At 37.8% G+C, this 22,410-nt stretch overlaps 1 protein-coding gene across 2 annotated transcripts in view; it reads left to right on the forward strand.

Annotated features, from left to right (window-relative positions):
• nudcd1 (NudC domain containing 1) overlaps positions 1-22,410 on the forward strand; it is a 42,697-nt gene that overhangs the window by 14,582 nt on the left and 5,705 nt on the right. For both annotated transcript variants that reach the window (XM_038724577.1, XM_038724576.1), the window contains exons 5-8: positions 1,817-2,005; positions 6,900-7,107; positions 14,642-14,786; positions 16,316-16,441. In XM_038724577.1, the coding sequence (XP_038580505.1) occupies positions 1,817-2,005; positions 6,900-7,107; positions 14,642-14,786; positions 16,316-16,441 (668 nt within the window). The remainder of the gene's footprint in view (positions 1-1,816; positions 2,006-6,899; positions 7,108-14,641; positions 14,787-16,315; positions 16,442-22,410) is intronic.

A 22,410-nucleotide genomic window follows, 5' to 3' on the forward strand; every position in this document is an offset into this window, starting at 1 on the left:
ACATCTGTGCAATACTCATGCTGTCTCATCAGCATCTTGATATGGCACACCTGTGAGGTGGATGGATTATCTCGGCAAAGGAGAAGTGCTCACTAACTCAGATTTTAACAGATTTGTGAACAACATTTGAGAGAAATAAGCATTTTGTGAAGTTAGATACAGTCTTAGAACTTTGAGTTCAGCTCATGATGAATGGGGGCAAAAACAAATTGTTGCGTTTATAATTTTGGTCGGTGTAGTTTTCAATTGTATCAGTCTGCAAGGTTTGAATATTCTAATACTAATAATGCTGCAGGTGTGTGTGTGTGTGTGTGTGTGTGTGTGTGTTCTCCCTTACCATTAAAGTGAGGAGAAAAGGGGCTCTGTGAAGTTTTATATGAAATATTATGCATAGAGAGAGAGAGAGAGTGCTACCCTCCAGGCAGTCAATGGACATAAAGTTGTTACCGTGATGCAGAGACCGTGCGCAGTCATAACTCTGGATGAAAGATACTTTTGTTACAGATTAATTACTCACCACTCTAAAACTCTTGCTCCAGTCCATGTTGCTAAGCTGGTAAGGGGAACACGTACAGCTGAACTGAAGCCGTGTTTACCGGCTTCTCACTGACCCGCCCTTCTCTGGTTCTTCTTGGCTAGTAGGCCTTAACTAGGAACTGCGCATGTGCAACTCCCAACAAAGATCATGTAGAGGCAAGATGTATCACTCCATAGCTAAAATGAAGTGTTCAACGCAGGGTGAAAAGAGGAGCTGCAGCAATGTACAGTATGACAAAAATATGGTGTTTTTTGAAAATTAAACCATTTAAACCTGTTCTAGAACCTCGAAAATGAGCATAATGCCAACTCAATTTTGTAAAAATAAACAAATGATGCTTATTTTTTAGGGACATTATAACATTCATCCATGGTCTACTTTTTCAGTTTAGATTTCCTATCAATGAATTGGAAAAGAAAAAATTTATTATGAGTTTCAGCATGGTAAGACAAACATCACAAGTAGTACTGGAATAAAAAGCCAATTAATTGATTTGTAAATTATCTGAAAATGAATTTTTGGCTATGTTGATAATTGATAAATCATAGTTATGAAGTGTACAAATAAGCATTTGTTGGTTTCAGCTTCTTAAATGTAAAGGTCTCTTAATTGGCTGCCTTTTGGGATTTTAATCTAATGTTTAGAACTAAATGGTTAGACTAAAATAACAAATTAATTAAAAGTTAAAGGATGCAGCCCAGTTCTCACATGAAATCTGACAACATCAGGGGTTTTACTACAATTACACCAAAACAAACTGTCCTTTGCTGTAATTAGCTATGTAGTTATTTGACTTAAAAGGGATTTTCAGATAGAGATGTTGTTATAGTAAGTAGATGGGATTTGGTTAAAAGCCCAATTAGGTTTTATAGTGAGTTGTCAAATGAACAAAACATACAGAAAATACAGCAATAAATAAGCCATAGCAACGAATAACAAAAAAAAAAAAGGCATTACACAAATGTTGATGTCAGCACTGATAACCAAAAAATCTGAACAAAGCAACAAGAACAAAAAAGAAACCAGGAAACAGCACCTCTCACTTTCACAACAGGTTGCAGACCAGTTACATTTTGTTCAAAGAACTTTATAGCTGATGGAATAAAAGACTGAATATTTCTCTGGGGAGGTAAAACCTTCGCCCTGATGGAAGCAACTTGAAATCATTGTGTATTGGGAGCTTACTACATGTTTTAGTTTGTGTAATTCCTATTGGTTTAACAGAAGGCCAAATTACTTTACACTTTCATCAATGTATCCTTTACCTTCCAAATGCAGGTCAGGAGAAGAAGTATGAGGTGAAGAAAAGGAGGCTCCTTAGGGGGAAGTCGGTGCCTCACTACGCAGCAGTGGAGCCGCAAGGGAAGGGGCTGATGGTGGCCTCGGAGAAACCGTTTGTCTTCACACATGTGGATGGTTGTCCTGTGGAGCTGCCTGACCCAGAGCCCATGGAGGTGGAGAAGACAGGTGGGTCAGAGGTGCTGCAGAGAAATCTGTCAGATTTCTCTGTTCTACATCATAACCCTACTAGGTATTTTGACACTTTAAAAAACATTATTTAGCCATGCCGCAACTTATTTTCTGTGTTAGGAACCAAAGTGGATGGTAAGCTGCAGTAAACCACCATCATTGATAACTAGCAAATAAAAGCTATCCAAAATCAAATTAAGTTAATCTTTTTTGGCATGTAGGGTGAGAGGATCTCCAAAAACAACTGAAAACACACAGCCCTGACATATTCACTATTGTCATACTACACATTTCATAAGTTATATGTACACATTTAGCAGACACTGATAAATGTTTTTATTCATCCGTTATCCATTATTTACTCCCCTTTATTTGGTGGTGGGAAGGTAGTGCACATACATCATACCTGTTTTTGCTGGAAACGGCTGCCTGCTGCTGATGGAAAGAGGGTTAATGAGAGCAGAATTTGCAAACCATAAGAATGAGCTAAAAGAGGCCAAAAGGTTCTGTAGAGATCCAGGCTTTTCACTGTAGTTTTCATTACATGCGACCCCTTTCATATTGCACTTGATCATTTGATCCATTGTTGTTATAAAAACACTGATTGGTAGGTTTTTCACAAAAACATTACGACATAGATTTAATGCTGATATTTAATTTTAAAGGGGAAAACTCTTGTACATGCAGTCCTGTACATGCTAGTATATGTTGTTATAATGCTGATATCTTTAAACTTTTCAAAGAACATGCGTCCAATTGACATTTGTTGGTCTGTAACTCAACACCACAAGACCCTCTGTGTCCAAATATTTTGTTGAGCAACTCATTTTTAAAAAGTCATCAGAAGGTTTGACACAGTGTTTCTCATGTTTCAGACTTTGAGAAAACACTAAAAGATTTTTTGACATGATTTGGCGTTGATCATATTTAAAGTGAGACAGTGCCATCTTTTATGTATTTATGTTTTGTTGTTCTGATCACAATCTGAAACTGGCCAGAGAGCGAACCACCATGTCTGTAAAACTGTTGAAACCGTGAAATACAATCATCATCTGGGCTTAGAGCTACTGTTCTGCGTCTCTCAATGAAGTATGTGACATCACCACACCACTCATTTCTTGACATTTCTGTGACGAGACTATTTCCGGTTAAGATTCATCATGCATTTGCATCTGTATTATTATTTTTTTCAAAGCAACATTCACTTCCTCCGCTCATTACCTTAAAGAGACACAAACTCACTAGTTGGGTTGTAGTCATAGAAACGCCTGAATGGGCAGCAGAATATTCCCAGTCAGATGGGGTGTCAGATCTGGTATACTATGAGTGTGTATATAGCGCATTAGAATTGGTGTCTATGTTTAAGCCAGCAATTGATATATTATTCATTAATATGTTTGTTATATAGTTTATTAATTGATGAACTGTTTTGTTTAAAAATGTCATAAATAAAGATAGATGCCTGTTACTTGAGTCCAATAATAACAAAACCCAAATTTGTGAAAACTAGCATATTCTTACAGACTGGAACAAAAACTATTTAAAATCTAGTTTTCCAAAATGCTGAACCATTCCTTTATTGACTTGGCTTTACATTTGTATTTCATTTGCACTAACTCTAACCATATGATTCGGGTGGTTTTCACAATACCTGAACTTTTCTCAAATTCACAAAACATTCTGTGTCTACAGTTTTTTGTTGTTCTTTTTAATTCCTTTTCCTGCTTTTACACTCAGTTATACTCACAACCTATACACCAACAAAACACCATCTGTTTCAAGAGATATGAAAAACCTCAGGTGACCCAGACAGGTGTGTGGGTGTGTGTGAGAGTGTGATGGTGCAGAAGCAGAATAATGGCAGCTTTTTAGCCAATCCTTTTATCAGCTCTCTGCCTTTCTCCTTTTGGAGAGGAAGAAGTGGATTAGATGTCAAGAGAGGAGGCATCTTCAAACAGGCGTGTAAGTGATGAGAGAGGAAATGCAAAGGTTGCAGGAGAGATGGAGGTGACTTAATGGTATGCTGATAGAGATGAGCTGCAGAAATGCATATAGTGTGTGTGGATATACTGTATAGATAGAAAAGTGTTCAAATGAATGGTTGGCAAGGTATCTGAAATATAATTTAGATTATCACAGGACACCAAAAACACTCCACTTATAAATAAATAAATAAATAAATGTCAGAAGCAATACGGTGTGACTGGATCATTTATAGAACTGGATAGTTTTGAAGATTTCCATTTGCTGTGAATGCAGGGTTTGCCAACAGAGAAATTCAAATAGAGAAGAGAGATGAACATTGGAGAGGTTAGGAGAAGATTGTGAAATAAAATGAAAGATTTGGCAGCTCACCTCTCACTTTCTCATTAGTTTCTTTTGTTGATTCAGTCTGCAACAAACAAGTGATAATGAACATGTCTCCGTTCCTCACATCCATGCCAGATTTGGAGCAGGTCTGTTGGTTTAGAGCATCATAATTGGACCACTTTCAGTGCTCAAGCTTTGCTAGTGTTGTATATGGCAATTCTGGTACAGTGTTCTCTCTATAGGAGTGTTGTATTTGAGGAAATTGGCATAGAATTGTTGGTGTGAATCAGATTATTCAGCTTGGGGTGATCTTTCCCTGCCGTTTTAATCTAACTTAATCAAATATAAATATCTTTTATTGATGTTTTACTATCATAGTTATAATGCCAACCTGTATCAAAGCATCTCTACTTCTGTTTTATTTGCAGTTGACTATATTTAATTACAGCTTAAGTACCTCCTGTTTATTTATATTAATATGAAACCAACAAGTAAGTATAATCATCCTTTACTTAAGTATAAGCACCAATAAAACAATGTAAAAATACATTAGAAGAAAAAGAGAGATGATTAATAGTGTTGGGAAGAAGAATAAACAAGGTTCTGCTACATTAACCTGTATATTCAGGGGTGTTTCTGTAATTAAAAAAAAAATTAAATATTCAATCATTTTACCTCTTTGAGCCCCCAAAACAGTTATTAAAATGAAGCGATTTTAGGAGTTAAGTAGAAAAATCAGTCTTTGCTGGAACTTCTAACTCATGTGAAACATGTGTCACAAGGCCCCTAATAGAGACAGATTTCTTTGTGAGGGATCACAAGGAAAATATCCTAATCTGTAAAGTAACTATTAACTTGAGCTGTCCTATAAATGCAGTGCTGTAAAAAAAAAAAAATAATAATAATAATTCTCCCTGAAATGTCAAGGATCTGAAGTATAAAGTTGCATCAAATGTAAATACAGGTACCTCAAATACATGGTTAATGTGCTTTGCTGCTTTCCACTTCTGATACCACAATATTAGTATTAGTATCTGCTTCTCTGATATCTCCTGTCTTGAAGTTTAGTGATGTGAATCTTAAAATTCTCAAGGTCTTCCTTATAGCTGGTGCTAACCATATGTTGTTTACAAAATACTAAGCTACCATACTTTTAAATGAAGTTTGGATTCTTATTCTGTTTTCCAGCTAGTGAAATGAGGTGGACTGTCAAGCGATGGGGTCCCTGTATTCTGCTCTTTTTGTAAATGCCTGGCAGCAACATTACAGGAAGGAGAAGACATTTGACCTCAGGCAAGAGCTCAGAAAAAAGGAAAAAACTGTAGTCTCAAAGAAAATTATGTATGAGTTTCCCTTCTGACTAGCAACAGATGAAAAGGACTTTCTTGATGAAAGAAGGTTTCAAAAGGACTTTATTTTAGAAAAATTTATCAGTGAACAACCTCTGACTCGTTCTTGAAAATTTGATTCAAGCACAAGGCTGCAAAATTGTTTCCAATCAGATATGCGATGGGATTGTTTGCTCCATTTATGATTATGTACTTGGCACCCAAAGTCATTTTATCAAGCATCTGTGGACTGTTAAAGACAAGGACACAAGGTTTGCTGTTCACACATTTTCCAACAAGGCTTTCAACAAACTTGTCTGCTGACTTCTACTTCATTCAGGGTGTACATCTGTTCTTACTAGTTAGAACTCCAACTCTTCCTGTGACGACTCATTTTGTGTGTCATTATAGCCTACCACACAGTGTTGTCGTTGACTACTAAAAAAATGATTTGATTGCAGATCACAGCATGCTAACAGGCCAGTCGAGGTGCTGAGTCAGAGGCAACAGAAATTTGGCTTCTTAACAATGTGGGCAATGGTGAGAACAGATTTGTTCCTTGTTAAGAAGGAGCGGAAATGCAGCTGTCATGTTTGTGAAAATTGTCTATAACGGAAGTAGTTGAGTGCCAATGCCTGATCTAATTAAACACTCATAACTATAACTTATTAGACTGCAGTTAAGGGCTTAGCTGTTACATTCACAACTAGAAAGCTCAAATTCAGAGAGAGCATATGTTATCCAGTGCTGCAAAATTCTCAAAATTTTTGTTATTTGAATAATATAAAATGTGGTACTAAATCTGAATTGAAAACATATTGATAGATGATCATGAGATATATGTTCCAGATTTTTTTTATTCAAGCACGAGAAAAAGCCTTATTTACCACAGCAATCTTGAGAAATCCTTTAAAAAATCATGAATCAGTAACTGGCTTGAATCCACACCAAAAACACGGGTTCCTTGGCCGATGGCCTAACATTGCACTAAATTTGACTGAGATCTGTTAACAGGTTTCTGAGATATCATAGCAGACAAACAGGACTAAAACTTTTCACTATGTAGGGTCCTATGTAGTGATAGGGTCATATAGTGATTCATTTATTGTCTCCCATGTGCGGTATCACTGAATATTCAGCAGTAATACCCTTCAGTTCCTGCACTGTATTAGATGGTTTATGTATGACTCTGTAACAGCTGGCACAGGACTGTCATTAACCTTAGCAACATATATTTCTCTATTTGAATTCAGATCCCATTTACTTCTGGCAGCAGACAGTGGAGGACATCACAGTGTTTGTGCGCATGCCCGAGGGTATCACCAAAGAAGAGGTGTTGTTTAGGCTGACAGCAGACAACATCAGCATCGGAGTTCAGGGTTTCCCTCCTTTACTGGAAGGCCAGCTGTACGCATCTGTAGACCCTGAGGCCAGCACCTGGATCATCAAAACTGACAAAAGGTTTGCATCCTAAATGTGCCTGAAAGTTGTTGTTTCTGAGTTGTTCTTTGATTTCAGTGTTTGTTTTCAGGAGCAGAAACAGAACACCTCATAGTACATTACAGCAGCATTTCTGTTTTCAAAATACTGCTTATGAATGAGGTAAAAAGGGAGCCACGAACCATTAACTCCAAAGAGCAGTTTCCTTTTCTCTTTACTCTCTCACTGTATATAGCATTCACCCCACGAATGTCAAAGGAGAAAATTGTTTCACATCTGTATATATGGAATATGGAATATTGACCAGGTGCAGTATTCATGCACGATTGCAGGGAGAATCTTGATGCAGATTAGTTTCACATATCATGTTTTGGAAATTAATTCAGTTATTTGCAGTTTTTAATCTTTTTGGAGTGTTGGAAATGTGGAAATGTATAAAGAAGTAGTTTTCTTCCCATAAAATGAGCAAATTTTATCTAGTCGTACATCCACTTATTTCAGACAATATTCTTCATCAATTGAGCAGAATGGCCAGTCAGTGTACAGTCAAGAAATTCAGGTCTTGAAAAGGTTTTCACAGTATGAAATGAAAAATGTTTTGACAAAAAAAAAATCCAGCTTCTTTTCAGGGGTTAATATTTGTATGATTTTTTTTTTTGACAACACTGAATCAAAACATTTGTGGCTAGAATTTGTTTTGACACTGAGCTACAGAACCTCTTTGTAAATTGCCACCAGATTGTGTGTCCCTGTGACCTTGGTTGCAGTGTCCTTGTGGGGTCTCTCAAGGCAAATTGGTCCCAAGTAATGAGCGAGAGACCCAGAGCGATTCAAGAAGCATTATACATTAAATCAACATTCACCTTGCCCAGAACCAGGAGACTGGGCTAAATTCCTGTTGCCAGGCTTGGGAGTGGAGCTTTCAGGCAAACATCAGACAATTAAGGAAGGGCCTCGCTCAGGCTGTTTTCAGCAGAACAACTTTAAGAAACTTCTGAAACAGACTGAAGCATGCCTTCTGTAGAGGAGGCGGAGTTATAAGACTTTAGGTACAGTCAGATGTCACCTGGCATGTTGTGGCCAAAAACAGGCAGGACAAAGAAATAGCATGGGTAGGATTGTAAACATAAACTACGCCGCTAGCATGGCTAGCATCTTAACAACAGCAGTCCACAAAGATGTAAATTATACAGCCATCCATCCATCCAGCTTCATCCGCTTATCCAGGGTCGGGTCGCGGGGGCAGCAGCTCCAGCAGGGGACCCCAAACTTCTCTTTCCTGAGCCACATTAACCAGCTCTGACTGGGGGATCCCGAGGCGTTCCCAGGCCAGTGTGGAGATATAATCTCTCCACCTAGTCCTGGATCTTCCCCGAGGCCTCCTCCCAGCTGGACGTGCCTGGAACACCTCCCTAGGGAGGCGTCCAGGAGACATCCTTACCAGATGCCCAAACCACCTCAACTGGTTCCTCTCAATGCAAAGGAGCAGCGGCTCTACTCTGAGCTCCTCGCGGATGGCCGAGCTTCTCACCCTATCTCTAAGAGAGACACCAGCCACCCGCCTGAGGAAACCCATTTCGGCCGCTTGTACCCGCAATCTCGTTCTTTCGGTCATGACCCAGCCTTCATGACCATAGGTGAGGGTAGGAAAGAAAATTGACCGGTAGATCGAGAGCTTTGCCTTATGGCTCATCTGTCTTTTCGTCACAACGGTGCAGTCAAGCGAGTGCAATACCGCCTCCGCTGCTCCAATTCTCCGGCCAATCTCCTCCTCCAATCTCCCCTCACTCGTGAACAAGACCCCAAAGTACTTGAACTCCTTCACTTGGGGTAAGGACTCATTCCCTATCTGGAGTTGGCACTCCACCGGTTTCCTGCTGAGAACCATGGCCACAGTATCTCCCGGGAGACCCGGTCATACACCTTCTCCAGATCTACAAAGCACATGTAGTCTGGATGGGCATACTCCCAAGCCCGCTCCAGGATCCTTGTGAGAGTAAGGTCAGTTGTTCCACGACCGGGACAAAAACCACATTCTCTTCGATCGAGCACTCATTATGGCCAAGCCGCATCCCACCTTCTCTGCTGCTTGTATTATTTTGATATTCAATTAAAAAAAGACAAAAATAAAAACAATTATTATTCCTCATACAAAGGAGTGGCCCAACCATTCCTTTAGGGCCTTGCCCACCTCCCTGTCAGTAGTCATTAAAGTATTTAAAAAGCTCTGCGGTGACCGGGGTGGATGAGAATTGCCCTGAGATTGTTTCAGTGGCTTCTTTAATATCGCATGAAGGTCGGAGACAGAGCCGTTGGACTGGCAGATGGAGTAGTGATTCGCATTTTTTAAAGAGACACCAAAGGGTCTAATCCAGTTATTGCAGTATATTGTAGAACTAGAACTGTTGGACACCAGGTTCAGGTGGAGATGTTGTCCTGGTTGTAGAACAGTGGACTCTGCTTTTTAAATTACATCCACTGTGACTCAGTATTGCAAAACAATGAAACAGGCCATGGGGGTTGGATTCTTTTCATAAGCATTAGATCTATTAATCCAGTAATCAATGTGAGTTGAGTCATATCCCCCACTTTAAGACCTTTTCATCTTTGTCTCTATCAGCTCACAGTCTCTTCGCTTCCTGTTTCTTCAATACTAGTCCTCCAATCCATTAAGTGTAAAAACATTTTACATGGCCTGTTTATTCGTTTTCTGAATATCCTTGATAAGTCTGAAGGCGGTGTGGGTGTGTACGTGCACGTGCACGTGACAGTATGCCTGCGTCTGTCTGAGTCTTGTCGAAAAATTTTAAAACAATGTGGTTCAGATGAGGAACAGTGTAGTGGACACAATCGTTTATCCTGCAAGCTTGATTTTATTTTTTGTTTTGTATTCTTTAAGCTTGTCCATGCTTATCTGTCAAAGATATATTTTGCCATCATTTGCCGTTTGGTGGGTGATAATTCCATACTGTGACAGGCTGCTGTATGCATGTAGATGCCTTTTTAAGATGTAAATATCTCAGAAAGCTTCACTCTGGGTATCGACAGCGTTTTTCCCAAAGGATATTATGTTTGCCAAACATATTATAAAATACATTAGTTTGATTTGTTTTTATGAACGGAAGATTCTAGATGTGGAAAATATTTATGTTTGTCTGCTAGTGTGCGTGCATGCAGACTGCATCTGGATGGCCTTTTACAATGTCAATTTCTAGAAAAAACACTCCTATTGTTTGGATTGAGTATGTTTTTCCATACCAATGGGTTATGCTCTTTACAGACAGTCAGCTGAGCACCATCCTGCTGTCTTCGGCCCGGAACTGAATTAAGAAGCTGCCCTTCGAGTCTCTTTCATATTTCCCATTGTTTCCCAAATATAGACCTGTTTTATAACATCCAGCAGCACAACGGCGTATGAATGATACTGGCTTCTGAAGGCTCATGCTCGCATTCTTAGATAAAAGCTGCAACAAGTGTGCAACCTGTCATGTTGTCAAAAAATACTCAGATTTGTTCAATTCTGATGCCAACAAACCTTTTTATTGAACCTTTCATCGCTCCTTACTAGTACTGCACAATTTAGAGAAAAAGTCATATTGCGATTATTTTGGATAATATTATGATTTGCGATTTGATTAATGGAAGAAATGGTAATATGAGTCTACTTGCTTGATTATCAAGGAGGAGGAACTAGCATACATGTATTTGTATAATATTATAACATTAAATAAATAGTGTAATGTTAGAAGTTAGAAGTATACTTTTAGTAATTACTATATTCATTATAATTTAATATAATAGCCTACTACTTTACCATTAGTTGAATATTAAATCCAGTTACAGCTGTTTCATTTCTGTGGGGTTGTTTTTATTTATTTGAAAAGGCTCTGCATTGGTCTCTAATTTGTTAATGCTATTTACTAACTTGTCAATAATCATTGTTCGACATTTAATGATTTGCTTTATCACGTTGAACTTTTTTTTTAATGTCCCACCCCATCCAGGCTGTGATTGGTTGGTTGACGAAAAGTGACTGACAAGCACATCGTCTCTGTGAAAAGTTGAACATGTTGAACAACTAAATGGACCGATACAGCGAACATTAAATGGCCAGCAAGCCAAACCCAAACCTTCCTTATCTTCTCCCAGTTTTCTTCTGTCTCACTGCTTTAGCTGCTGCTGACGTCTCTCTGTCTCTGTCACAGAGAGTCCAGAGCACCGGCATTTCTCTCGGTTCTCCGGTGGCGAGTCTATCTATGTATTGAACGATTAGCGGCGGGGATGGAAGTGGGGTTACTGTAGGTTGTCTTAAAAGTTACTCCCACACTGCTCGTGAATAATTTTTCTGATTGCATGTAGGCCTATCTGTTTTTAGATGCACATGCGAGAGCCTGGTGTGGGCGGAGATAATGATCAGACTGCAGCGCACACAAAGAAGAGTGTCGCACACACTTTTTCTGTTTTATTAAATCGCATCTGTTTTGCGGTTATGTAATGGCACATGATGACATCGCGATTAGATTAATTGTGCAGCCCTACTCCTTACTCTTCTTGTTTATTAGCAAAGAGAAGTGTAGAGAAGATTAAGGTAGCAGGCATCTCTGTCGCTAACCATGGCTATTGTTGGTTAAAATTACACATCACAATCAGTTGTAGCTGATTAACTTTAATTACATAATGGCTAAAATGAAATGTTTGGCTTTTGTCTAATTGGCTGAGTGCAGACACCCGCTGTACACCACTTGTGAGGGAAAGAAACTCCACTCTGTATCACCACTGTCGTCAGCCAGTATGTTTTTTGCAGGTCAGCATGACCTACAAAGTGGCAACTCTTTTTTTAGAGAAATTATCTAACTGATCGTTGTAGAGCAATTTCAGGTGAATCATTTACATTTAATTATTTGTCACTTTTGTTCAAAGTGACTTACATTTGAGGAGCACCATACAAGCATCAATAAAGTAAGAGATTTACAAGTGACAATAGATACTGGTAAGAGCAGCAATAAATACCGGAATACTGGAATCACCCAGTTAAGCTTTTGTGAATATCACATCCGTAGTTAAAACTTTATGACCTCTATCCATTGTCAACCGATTATTCTGTGTACAGGGTTGTGTGTGTGTGTGTGTGGTAAGTAAGTAATTAGACAACACCTGTTATTTAAATGTCCCAGATACATTTAATCAACATTTAATATAATATGCTGCTCACCTCATTTTCTTGTTGTAGGTGTTGAAAGTCATCTGGTGGTGGAACTGTACATTTTGCCTTTTAACCATTCAGCCCTATTCAGTATACCGAAATGCACTAGAAGGGAATTTGATACATTCAGTACCAGAAAGCAATAAATATACTCAGAACATACTCATGTCCACAGGAAAATGTGAGAGGAAATCGCCCTGAGCGAAATGCACATATGCAAACATATACTGTATATAGCAAGGAAGAAAATATTATTCAAATTTATTCATCTTTTTCTTGAATTTATAAATACTAATCTTCATAATTTAGTGAAGCACTGAGAGTTGATTGAATTCATGGTGCACCCTCCAGTGAAAGTGAGTTGATTTCATAAGAAGAAAGGCGGCTGTAGTGTATGAGTAGCATATGATCAGAGAACGTTTGTGCAGCTGTTTATTGCTGTATGGGCAGCTGTCAAAATTAGCAATGTAGAAACATCTATCTTTTACAGAATTAATAACAATAAATAAATATATATATATATATATATATATATATATATATATATATATATATATATATAATCATAATCAATTTACATTATAAAATAATTATAAATTAAAAAACTTTAATGTATGAATGTGTGACCATATATCTAGGCAGTGAAGTGTTATATACCGCTTGATTAAGACTCATTTATGTGCCTTTCTATCAGTCCAGATAAGTCCATGTAGGCCTCTCTACAAAGGTGAACCCTCTATTTCAGAGTTGCAGAGAGATCCCAATCTGGGCCATGGCTTGTAGAAGGATCTTTCAGTTATACTTTGAAACCACTGTGGGAGACTGTAAGGTTTGTCAAAGATCCACTACAATAAAATACACTGTTCAGCACCAAATAAAAGAACAAGCAGGTTGAACATGTTGAGTTTAAGTTTCAGTACAGAATGTAAGAAAACAAGTCAGAGGTTTAAGATCTAGATGCTCACCAAACATTTCATAAATGTCTTTTCAAACCTTTCTAAGGGATAATCATTAGTATGCCCCCTCAGAAACCTTGCATTTAATACAGTATTTCGAAAATATTATTGCAATGGAGCATATGGATCATTTTGAATTACATGTCAGACATTGTTGGTGTACCAACAACCAGACAACAAGACAACAAAATTCTTTCCACTCATATTCTGAAATGGCCTGTAAATCAGCCTCCCAAAGTGACCAAAGATGACCCATGCTCACTGCTGGGGCAAAGAGAGAATTTTAAAACCTGGTTATCAATTTTCCAGGCTGATAACCTTGCAAGAGCAAGACCCATACTGGTGTTGCCTTACTTTTAAGATAAAGATACAGATGTGCAGGTACCTAAAAAGTGACCCATGGGAAGGTCGTAAAAAACGTCCAGTCCATCAGACCAGGGCGAAATCTGGATTTAATGTGATTTAATGAATTAGAGTGAGGATGGAGAGAGAGTCCTTCTCAGTCCTTGTCTTACTAATAATTTCCCAAAACTTATTTAGAGGAAGAAATATGCCATTTGCTTTGTCTGTAATTACTTTTTAGAAACATAAAATATTACATAGATGAATTGGATCCAGTGGCGCGGCCTCCAGGTTAAACCTGTGGATTGAAGGTCAATTCTAAACCTCTCCAGAGATACAGGCAGAGGCGATGTTTAATATTCAGCAGAGTGAGCTATTTAAAGGTGAGAGTGATTTCCAGTCAAAAGTGCTGGGAGCATTTGGAAAACAGAGCAAAGATTTTCATTGTATGGAGGACAGAAATTTGGCTCAGCACAGAGTAAGATTTTTAGGCTTTTACCTCTCAGATAAAACAATTTCTGCTTCTTGCAATTTTAAAATTCAAGTTGTTAATATAGCTATTTTTTTTGTTCTCTCCTCCTCAATTCGTTCTGCTGCTAAACTCCAAACCCTTGTCACTCGCTAAGTGGGAACATAATTTATGTCAAAAGCAGATCGGCCACAGTCCTGTCAGCCTGAATGACTCCTCAAGTTCTCCACTGACTTTTCTCATCAAAATGGCATTTTAGACCAATAGACTGCTCCTGATTGGATGTTTACTGGTTGATTGCATCATTCTCATTCTAAGTACACCATTTGCTCTATAGTTCATAAAAACCCCACTCTCAGGCACTTTGTGGAACCAGAGCTTTTGGCTTTGCCTGCTTAAACCAGCTTTCCCATTGTGACATTTAGGAGATCAGTAAGTGAGTTTTCTGAAACCGCATACGTCTGCATATTGTGTCCCTAAGCTTTATCATTTACATATTTATTACTTGTTGATCATCAGCACTTTGAATAGGAAGAATCATGTTTTTTTTTTTCTGTGTTTGTGTGCATATGAATGTATCCTCAGCCTGGAGGTGACCCTGCAGAAGCGCAGTGAGGGGCCGATGTGGCCGGAGCTGGTGATGGGTGACAGGAGAGGGGAGTACGTGATGAGCGACGAGCAGGCTGCCCTCATCCATGAGAGGCTGGCATACCTCACTTCTGAAGACTTGGTAGGCTCACTCCTTACATTATGCTGATGATAACTCCAATAGTGAATGTTACGGACAGTCTCTTTTGTCTGCCATTATTAAAACATATATCTTGTTAAAGTTTCCTCACATGCATGAAAATAACTTAAAATTAACCTCCCGCCCAAAGTTATACATTATGAAGTACAGGACCAGTGTCAAGAGTGTTAAGGTGACCACAAGTTAAATGGTAATCTATATTATAACGTATAATGTTTTGTATGCTGAACAATTAATAAAAAAAATCTTAATCCAAATTGCTATATGGCGTACTGCAATTTTTAAATTGCAGGAGGCACAATATTTGTTAAAGGTGATATGTTTGTCAAAATACCATTTTTATTTAAGTATTGTCGTACTGCAGAGATGTCCTGGCCTATACATCATATTCTAAATGGTTCAGACCTAGTGAAAAGTGAATATTTTGTCTTGAACATTGTGCTGAAGAGAAATAAAAGTTAATTCTCTGGGGAGCACGAACTAGCTCACTAATATTGTATTGCATTCTGCTCATTAGAGTTTGATATAAAAAAAAATATATAATAATATAATATAATATTATATATTAAAATAATATAATTTAATAGCAACTATGACATTTTGTATAAAGTTTCATTTTAAAGATCTATTATTTTGAATCTTTTATGTATAATTTCCTTGAAGGTTTTGTGGAAAGAACTATGTCATAAGGTGCAAATTATAGGGCAAATAAGAATATCTTGTTATGGACAAAATCCACAAAGTCTACATTTATTAAATTTTACATTACAAATCACTATATATGATAATATAGTTAATTTAGTAGAAACTAAATAGGTTAAAAGCTAAAATAATAAGATGGACATGTCTGTATTTGCCCTTTTCTGTGAATTAAATACCTGTCAAATCAAGGTACTCAATCATATTTAAAAAATCTCCTGTTAACCTTATATTACCATAAAGCAATCTTGCTAAATGATTTGAAACAGACCCTGCAATGACTTAATACACCCAGAAATGTTAAGCTATTGACAGTTTTTTTTTTACAGTAAATATTGTCATAGTCCTGATCCCTGTTTGTAAATATATTTGGTTGAATCGCTGCGGTGTTAAATCAATCGTCAGTATGTGTTTGAAAATATTACTCGAACCTAAAATGAGTTTGGTTTTGTTTTCTCTGGAGGTTTTCTCATGACCTCACATGCATTTCTCGTATGAGTTCACCCTTATAGCTTTTAGCATCCCTCCCTCCTCTGAGGCCTCTCGTCTTTATCCTTTCCCTCTTCAGCTGCTCCGAGCCCTCTACCTCCTAATGTCTTATACACAGCATCACTCTCGGATCTCCAGAGTCACTCTCAGTCTCATGTTCTACAGTATTTTTAGCCACTTCCTCTCTCGGCCCTATCCCTTCATTAGAATCATCTGGGCCCACTTGAGGCCCTTAGTGCAAATTAAGCCTTTTTACATGGTAATAAATGCAAAATAAGTGTAACCATGGCCTCTGTGTGTTCCTGTTCCTCCTTTTTATCCAGAACGGAAACATCGACAAAGATAAGCCCCCTTGTAACGCTCAGGAGCTGGAGGACTGTGATGGGTTTCCAGAAGACAGCTTCAGCCTCACACACTTTGACGGGCAATCGCTCAAGCCCTCTCAGGTGGTGAGTAACACCTCTCTCCTTCACTAGTAAACACTCTAATTCTCCAATCCTTCAAGACTGAGCCCTCATATATAACATTTTCAGTCATTTCTGTCGGTTCCTTCCATCCTTCAGTCCCATCAAGTACACTGTTCACTTCCTTTATTAGAGCATGTTTTTATTCAGCCCAGCTCCCGGTGAGCGGGCCAGAGCCGGCCTTGCCCTTTAACAAGCCACTTGACCAGAGAACAAAGGCCCAGTAAAGAAGGAACAAGCCCAACCACTTAATTTCAATCACCCCTCCTTGTGACTTGAATAGTAAGAAGGTGATATAGAAGTTGAATAATAAGAAGCTGTAAATGCTCATTCTGAGAATCTACATGTCCAGGTACAGCAAGTGCAGCGGGATTGTTGTGTGTTTAGAGACGTTGTAAAGTAATTGAAAAGCCACAGATTCCCTTCAACAGCCAACATTTTAAACAGGGTGTGATGCATCAATGAGGTGCTTTTGCTTTTCATGTTGTTGTTTCCAGGTTATTCTTTTGTTGTGAGTCACATATCAACCCTTTGCTTGTGTGGACTTGTTGACTTGTGTCTTGTGTCCAAAGATATGTTATCATTTCATCTTATAAAAATGCTCTGCATCAAAGGAGGCCTTTACTCATGATCAGCTGTCAATGATCAACTGTTCTCCTACTTTATTTTTATCACAGACTCTACTGGACTGTCTGTTTCAGCCGCAGTAAACATTAACCTCTTATTAAGCAAAAGGTCCCAGTGGATTTATAAACTCAACAAACTAGCACAAAACTCAAAGTGCAGCAGAGGTTGGTGGGTATGTCAGTTCTTCAGGTATTTAAGATAAGACTAATCCCCAATGGGAAATTCACAAATTCACATTTGGTCGTAAACCAAAAAATTGATGAATTCTGATTTTGACCAGATGGTGGTGCTAGATAAAAAGGTAAAGGGTCACTTAAGTTTTTATAAATAATAAATTCATGTTTGTACCAAATGTCGTGGTAATCCATTACAGGTGTGCGTTATGTATTGTCTATGATAATTAATTAATTGATGTTTTAACGATGTGTGAGCAGACATTGTCGAGTAGGATACATCACTCACAGTAGAGTTAAACAAGCAATAGATGCTGAAAAATTCATGCCTGAAATTAAAAAGTAGTGAACAAACAGCCCCAGCAGATGAAACACTGACACCACCAGCATTGCAATCTGCATCGATAGATTGAATTGCTGGTTGAGGATCAACCTCCCGTGTGGAGGCGGTTTGGGTTTGATAAGACAGATGTTGCTCAAAAGAAATCAATCTGCAAACCATGTTGAAAATCGGTTGCCATTAAAGTCCACAAACTAACCACCACACTGAATTTAAAGAACATGAAAAGTTTCGGGAGTCAGCTGTCCATGACGGGCCTAAACGTGATATCGAAAATATTGAGATATCAACAATATCGATATAATTTAACAATTTTTTGTCAATATCACACACCATACAATCTTTTTAATCTCAAATTTAATAGTCATTTTACTCAAATCCTAAAATGTAAGCCTCATAGTGGAGCTTGAAACAAAGTTGGGGGATTGCCAAAGTTAGCATCCTTTGGACACCACGGATATCTGTACCAAACGTTCATGACAATCCATTGAATATTTGTTGAGGTATTTCAGCCAGGATGAAAGCACAGGACTGACTGACAGACATGCCATCCCTACAGTCACGCTGCTAGCAAGGCTTTAAAACACATCTGAATAAAAACAGGAGGTTTTTTCGATATTGTGTAGCTTGAGATAAGAACGGTTGTTTTGTGGTTTTCAGGGACTTGTCTTTTCTATTATTAAACAAGGGCTATTCAAACTAAAATGCTAAATAAACTTTCTATAGTCCTAGGTGAGCTGAAAAACTTTTTACAGCAGTAGCCCTTAGGAGAATATGAAGGAGATTTTGCAAACATTTAATCTGAAATGCTGCACAGTGAAATCTCAGCCTTGTATTATTTGTTGTTTTTCAGCTTCTCTAAGCCATTTAGAGGTTTTTGCTCAAAAATCATTATTGACGAACCTGAATATGTGAAGAAAAAACAGCAACTGCTATAAATGTTTGTCCCATGGTGAAAAAAAGTCACATGAATGCAGTCCTTTCGTGAAGACAAGGTGATCTATTTTAGTTAGAGAAAACACACTCTTTCGTACATAAAGAAAACATTGATTGATTTACAGCGAAGTAATGTTTCACTCATATTTCTATTAAGAAAGTCAAATTAAAAATATTAAAAGTATTTCTAGAGGCAACTCTAACAACCATACCTCTGTATTTTGGAAATACGGAATAATGAGCAGAATTGAATATCTTTCTTCTCCCAAAGCAGATATACAGTAGTTTGCAAAAGCTTCATTCATTCGTGGACATCAGTAATGCTTCTCTTTCAGTTTCATTTGAAAATAATTTCCGTGTTTATGGTTAAGAATTCACCATCACAAAAACTCCAAAAAACCCTTTCATTATGTGCATTATTATGTAATGAAAGGCTAATAATGAGTATTAAATGTAAGGTGCAGTTTTTCTGCCCAGGCTATGATGAAGGGCTTGATGTGAATACAAACCCTGCAATGTTTCTCCCTCCATTTACTCTGTAAACAGTGCAGCCAGGTAAGCTGCTGCCCTTAAGTAAGGTGGGTTGTTGTTATCATACCTGTACCATCAGCCTTTTGAAGGACTGTTGGATCTGTTTGTTCACTGTGTGTGCGTGTGTGTGAACATGTGAGCGTATCTCATCCATGAAGCCTTACCTTTCTTTTCTTCTCATTCTCTCCGCCTTAATGCTCCAGTCGCTCGCCTGCCCACTAGGCCAAATGCTGACCTTTTGTATAAAACCTTTCAGCTTAAAATTGTGGCACCTCCTATTAATTTGGCACCTTTGTCGATGTGCTTCTCTTTGGTTCCGGTCCCAGTTGAAAAGACTAAGAATGGTTTGTTCCCAAGAGGGAAGCTGTGAGTCATATCCACTGGCCATATCTGTAATGCCTATTACAATGGAGTGTATCTGTGCCTCTGTAAACTGTATTTACTGCAGGTTTTAACTATCAAGACTTTATTTCAAAAAGATTTAGGAAACTCTGAAAGAATACATAGTTTCTTACGATTATTGATTACACCACTGATAATAAAATAGATTAAGTCGTTTCAATAATAGAGGTATTTTATGTTTGAAATCAGAAAATGCTGTTTACACTTGAAAGTGATGTTTGTTTGCACCTGTGTTGCAAATGTGCATATTCTTTAAATATGTTTAGCCACACTAACAGCATTGACTACCACTTTGGTCCAGACAGATACCTGAACAATTAAATGAGAGATTGCAATGAAAATTATTGACCCCAGATGTTTTGTAATGACTTTTCACTAGCACCACCAGAGGTTTACACTTTTGTTTATTTTGAAATATAATATTATAAAATATAATATATAATAATAAGGTAGGTTGGTAGGTGCATTTATTGTCATAATATAGAGGTTATATAATGAAATTGAACTTTGTAACTCCCTTCTGTTATATAGCAGACAATATATATTAATATAGAAATTATAATAATAATAATAATAATTATAAAAATGGTTTGAGATAAACAGAAATAAACAATATTCAATGATCAATGGAGCAGTGCTTTGGATGAATTTGAGTTTAAGAGCCTGATGGCTTGATAAATAAGTACTAAATAAGCATTGCCTTAAAATTTGGACATCCATGACATCCATGGTGCCCAAAGGATAAATCCAAATAATTTTGGTGTTCCCTGACTTTTCCCTGCAGCGCCACCAGCAGGTCAAAGTGTCAACTTTTCCAGTGAAATAACATCTACAAGATGAATTTGCCCCGAATTATGTACAGACATTGGCCCTCATGTAAAAACCTTTTTGTATTATCTCAACTCTCTCTTACTTTTTTCGTACGAATGTGCCACGTCAGATTCAGCAACTTCAGATAACTGTAAATGAACCTTGTAAACAAGAATGACACCTGTATGTAATTTAGTGTGCATTCATGAGGATGCATAATTAAGGCCCCAGTAAGACCACCACCCGTCCTGTAACATAAATCAGAATTATACCAGCTTTAAAATAATCTGGTTTCTTCCCCTTTGACTGAAGGTAGTAACAATAATTAAATTTGATGTCCAGGAGATTGACACAGCGAAGGAAAGTGATTTTACTATTATATACGTTTATGATCTCATACCAGACAGAATATGTGACCGTTTACAGTCAAAGAAAATACTTGGGTGGAACAGGAGAGAGTCTAAATAAACATTTGTCCTCTCGATGTAAAAGAGAGTGAGCAGCAGCCTTACAGGAACATGACAGAAGTGATAATGATGACGAAAGAGAGTTGGCATTTCAGCTGTTATTTCAGCTGTTATTACAGAGAGATGGCCTCTGTGTACAGATGCATTTGCTTTTGCTTTCGTAATGCCGACCTTTCACTTCCTGTCCTCCATCCTCAAAGCCTATAAACCCTTTGATGAAAAGAAAAGTATTCACTAAAAGCCTTTTTTTTTTTTTTTTTTTTTTTTCCCAGACCCAAAGCAGGTACAAGTAATTTATTATGAATACTTGCCTTGTCCAATTGTAGTACTTCAGTTTGTGTGAATCAATCATGCAACACATGCAAGATAGCAATATATATATTATGTTGACAAAAGGTCCTTTGTTGAAAGCTACGGAAACAAAAAATAAGTTGGACCTTGTGTTGCCCGCTGACAGTTGTTTCGCTGGTTGGAAAAACAGCCGAACCAATTACAACTTTGTGGCTAAGATGAAGACATCATCTTCCTTTGCCAGAACCAGAAAACAGAACAACAGCCTCAACGATGGCAACAAAACAGGGATGAGAACTGTTGTAAGCTGAGATCAGACTGAAAACAGCCCTGTGTTAAAACAACGCAGGTGGCTGTGTTGGTGGGGGCGTGATGTTTGCCGGTACTGGTGAGAAAATGAAATACGATCCAGGCATGTCCAGTTGGTGTAACAAATTATTTTGTTTCAAGGTTTACAGACGCCAAAACACTACACAGACTTACAGAAAAACTTTGAGACATAATTTTACAACTCTGGACTTATCGGACAAAATCGAACAATTTTATTGCAGTAATGCAATGTAAAGAGACCTATTTGGAACATTGGAAAGAAGAAACTAAACGGCAAAGTATACTATAATGTTATATGGCCCTAAAAAGAGATTATAAATTGGCAGACAAAAAATCGTGGCAACCAAAAGAAAACAGAATATGTAGTCACTGTTCAATAGGGCTCAAGTCTCAGTTTTTTTCTATTATAAGGATTTTTTTACAATTACAATTATTTTTTGTTGTTTTTATTTCACACTTGCTGTGCCAATAAAGCCCCTTTCAATTGGTGTTAAAAGACAGACATAAAATGTGATTCTTATTAACTGCAAATTGAGTACCTGTAAGAAAGATATTACAGTAAACTCGGGCAAACTACCACGAGGTGTAAAGCAATAATAAAGGAGCCAAATGGTAAGACATGTTCATCCCTTTCTGTTTCTGCCTTTTAGATGCAGTAAATACATATAACAGTATTATAGTATGTAGTGGAATACTTGGTCTTCTGACCGACGCCTGAGAAGGTTTTTTTTTCACTGTGTCCCAGTCAGTAAAATCCTCTGGTCCCTTAGAACTGAGCTTACCTTTCATGTTTTTTGTCTCTCTCTATTTTGAGTAGCGTATCTCGGTTTCACAGATATTTAGATTCTGCAGGTTAATCCGAGGCTTTGTTCTGCTGCTGGCAGATAAATCCTCCTCATTCAATAATGGCTTTGTAAGGAAACTAAAGTAGAATAGAAATTTCTGTTATGTTTATCTTGTTACTTTGGCTCCGATTAGCTTTTTTTTATAAAGGTTTGGATTCTTGTGATTGTAAGGTAAGACCTGAACTCTCTGCAGTACATACCC

This window comes from Micropterus salmoides, unplaced genomic scaffold, assembly GCF_014851395.1.
Source record: "Micropterus salmoides isolate LMB-PRFRI ecotype aquatic unplaced genomic scaffold, ASM1485139v1 Ms_hic_scaffold_17, whole genome shotgun sequence".
Lineage (NCBI taxonomy): Eukaryota > Metazoa > Chordata > Actinopteri > Centrarchiformes > Centrarchidae > Micropterus > Micropterus salmoides.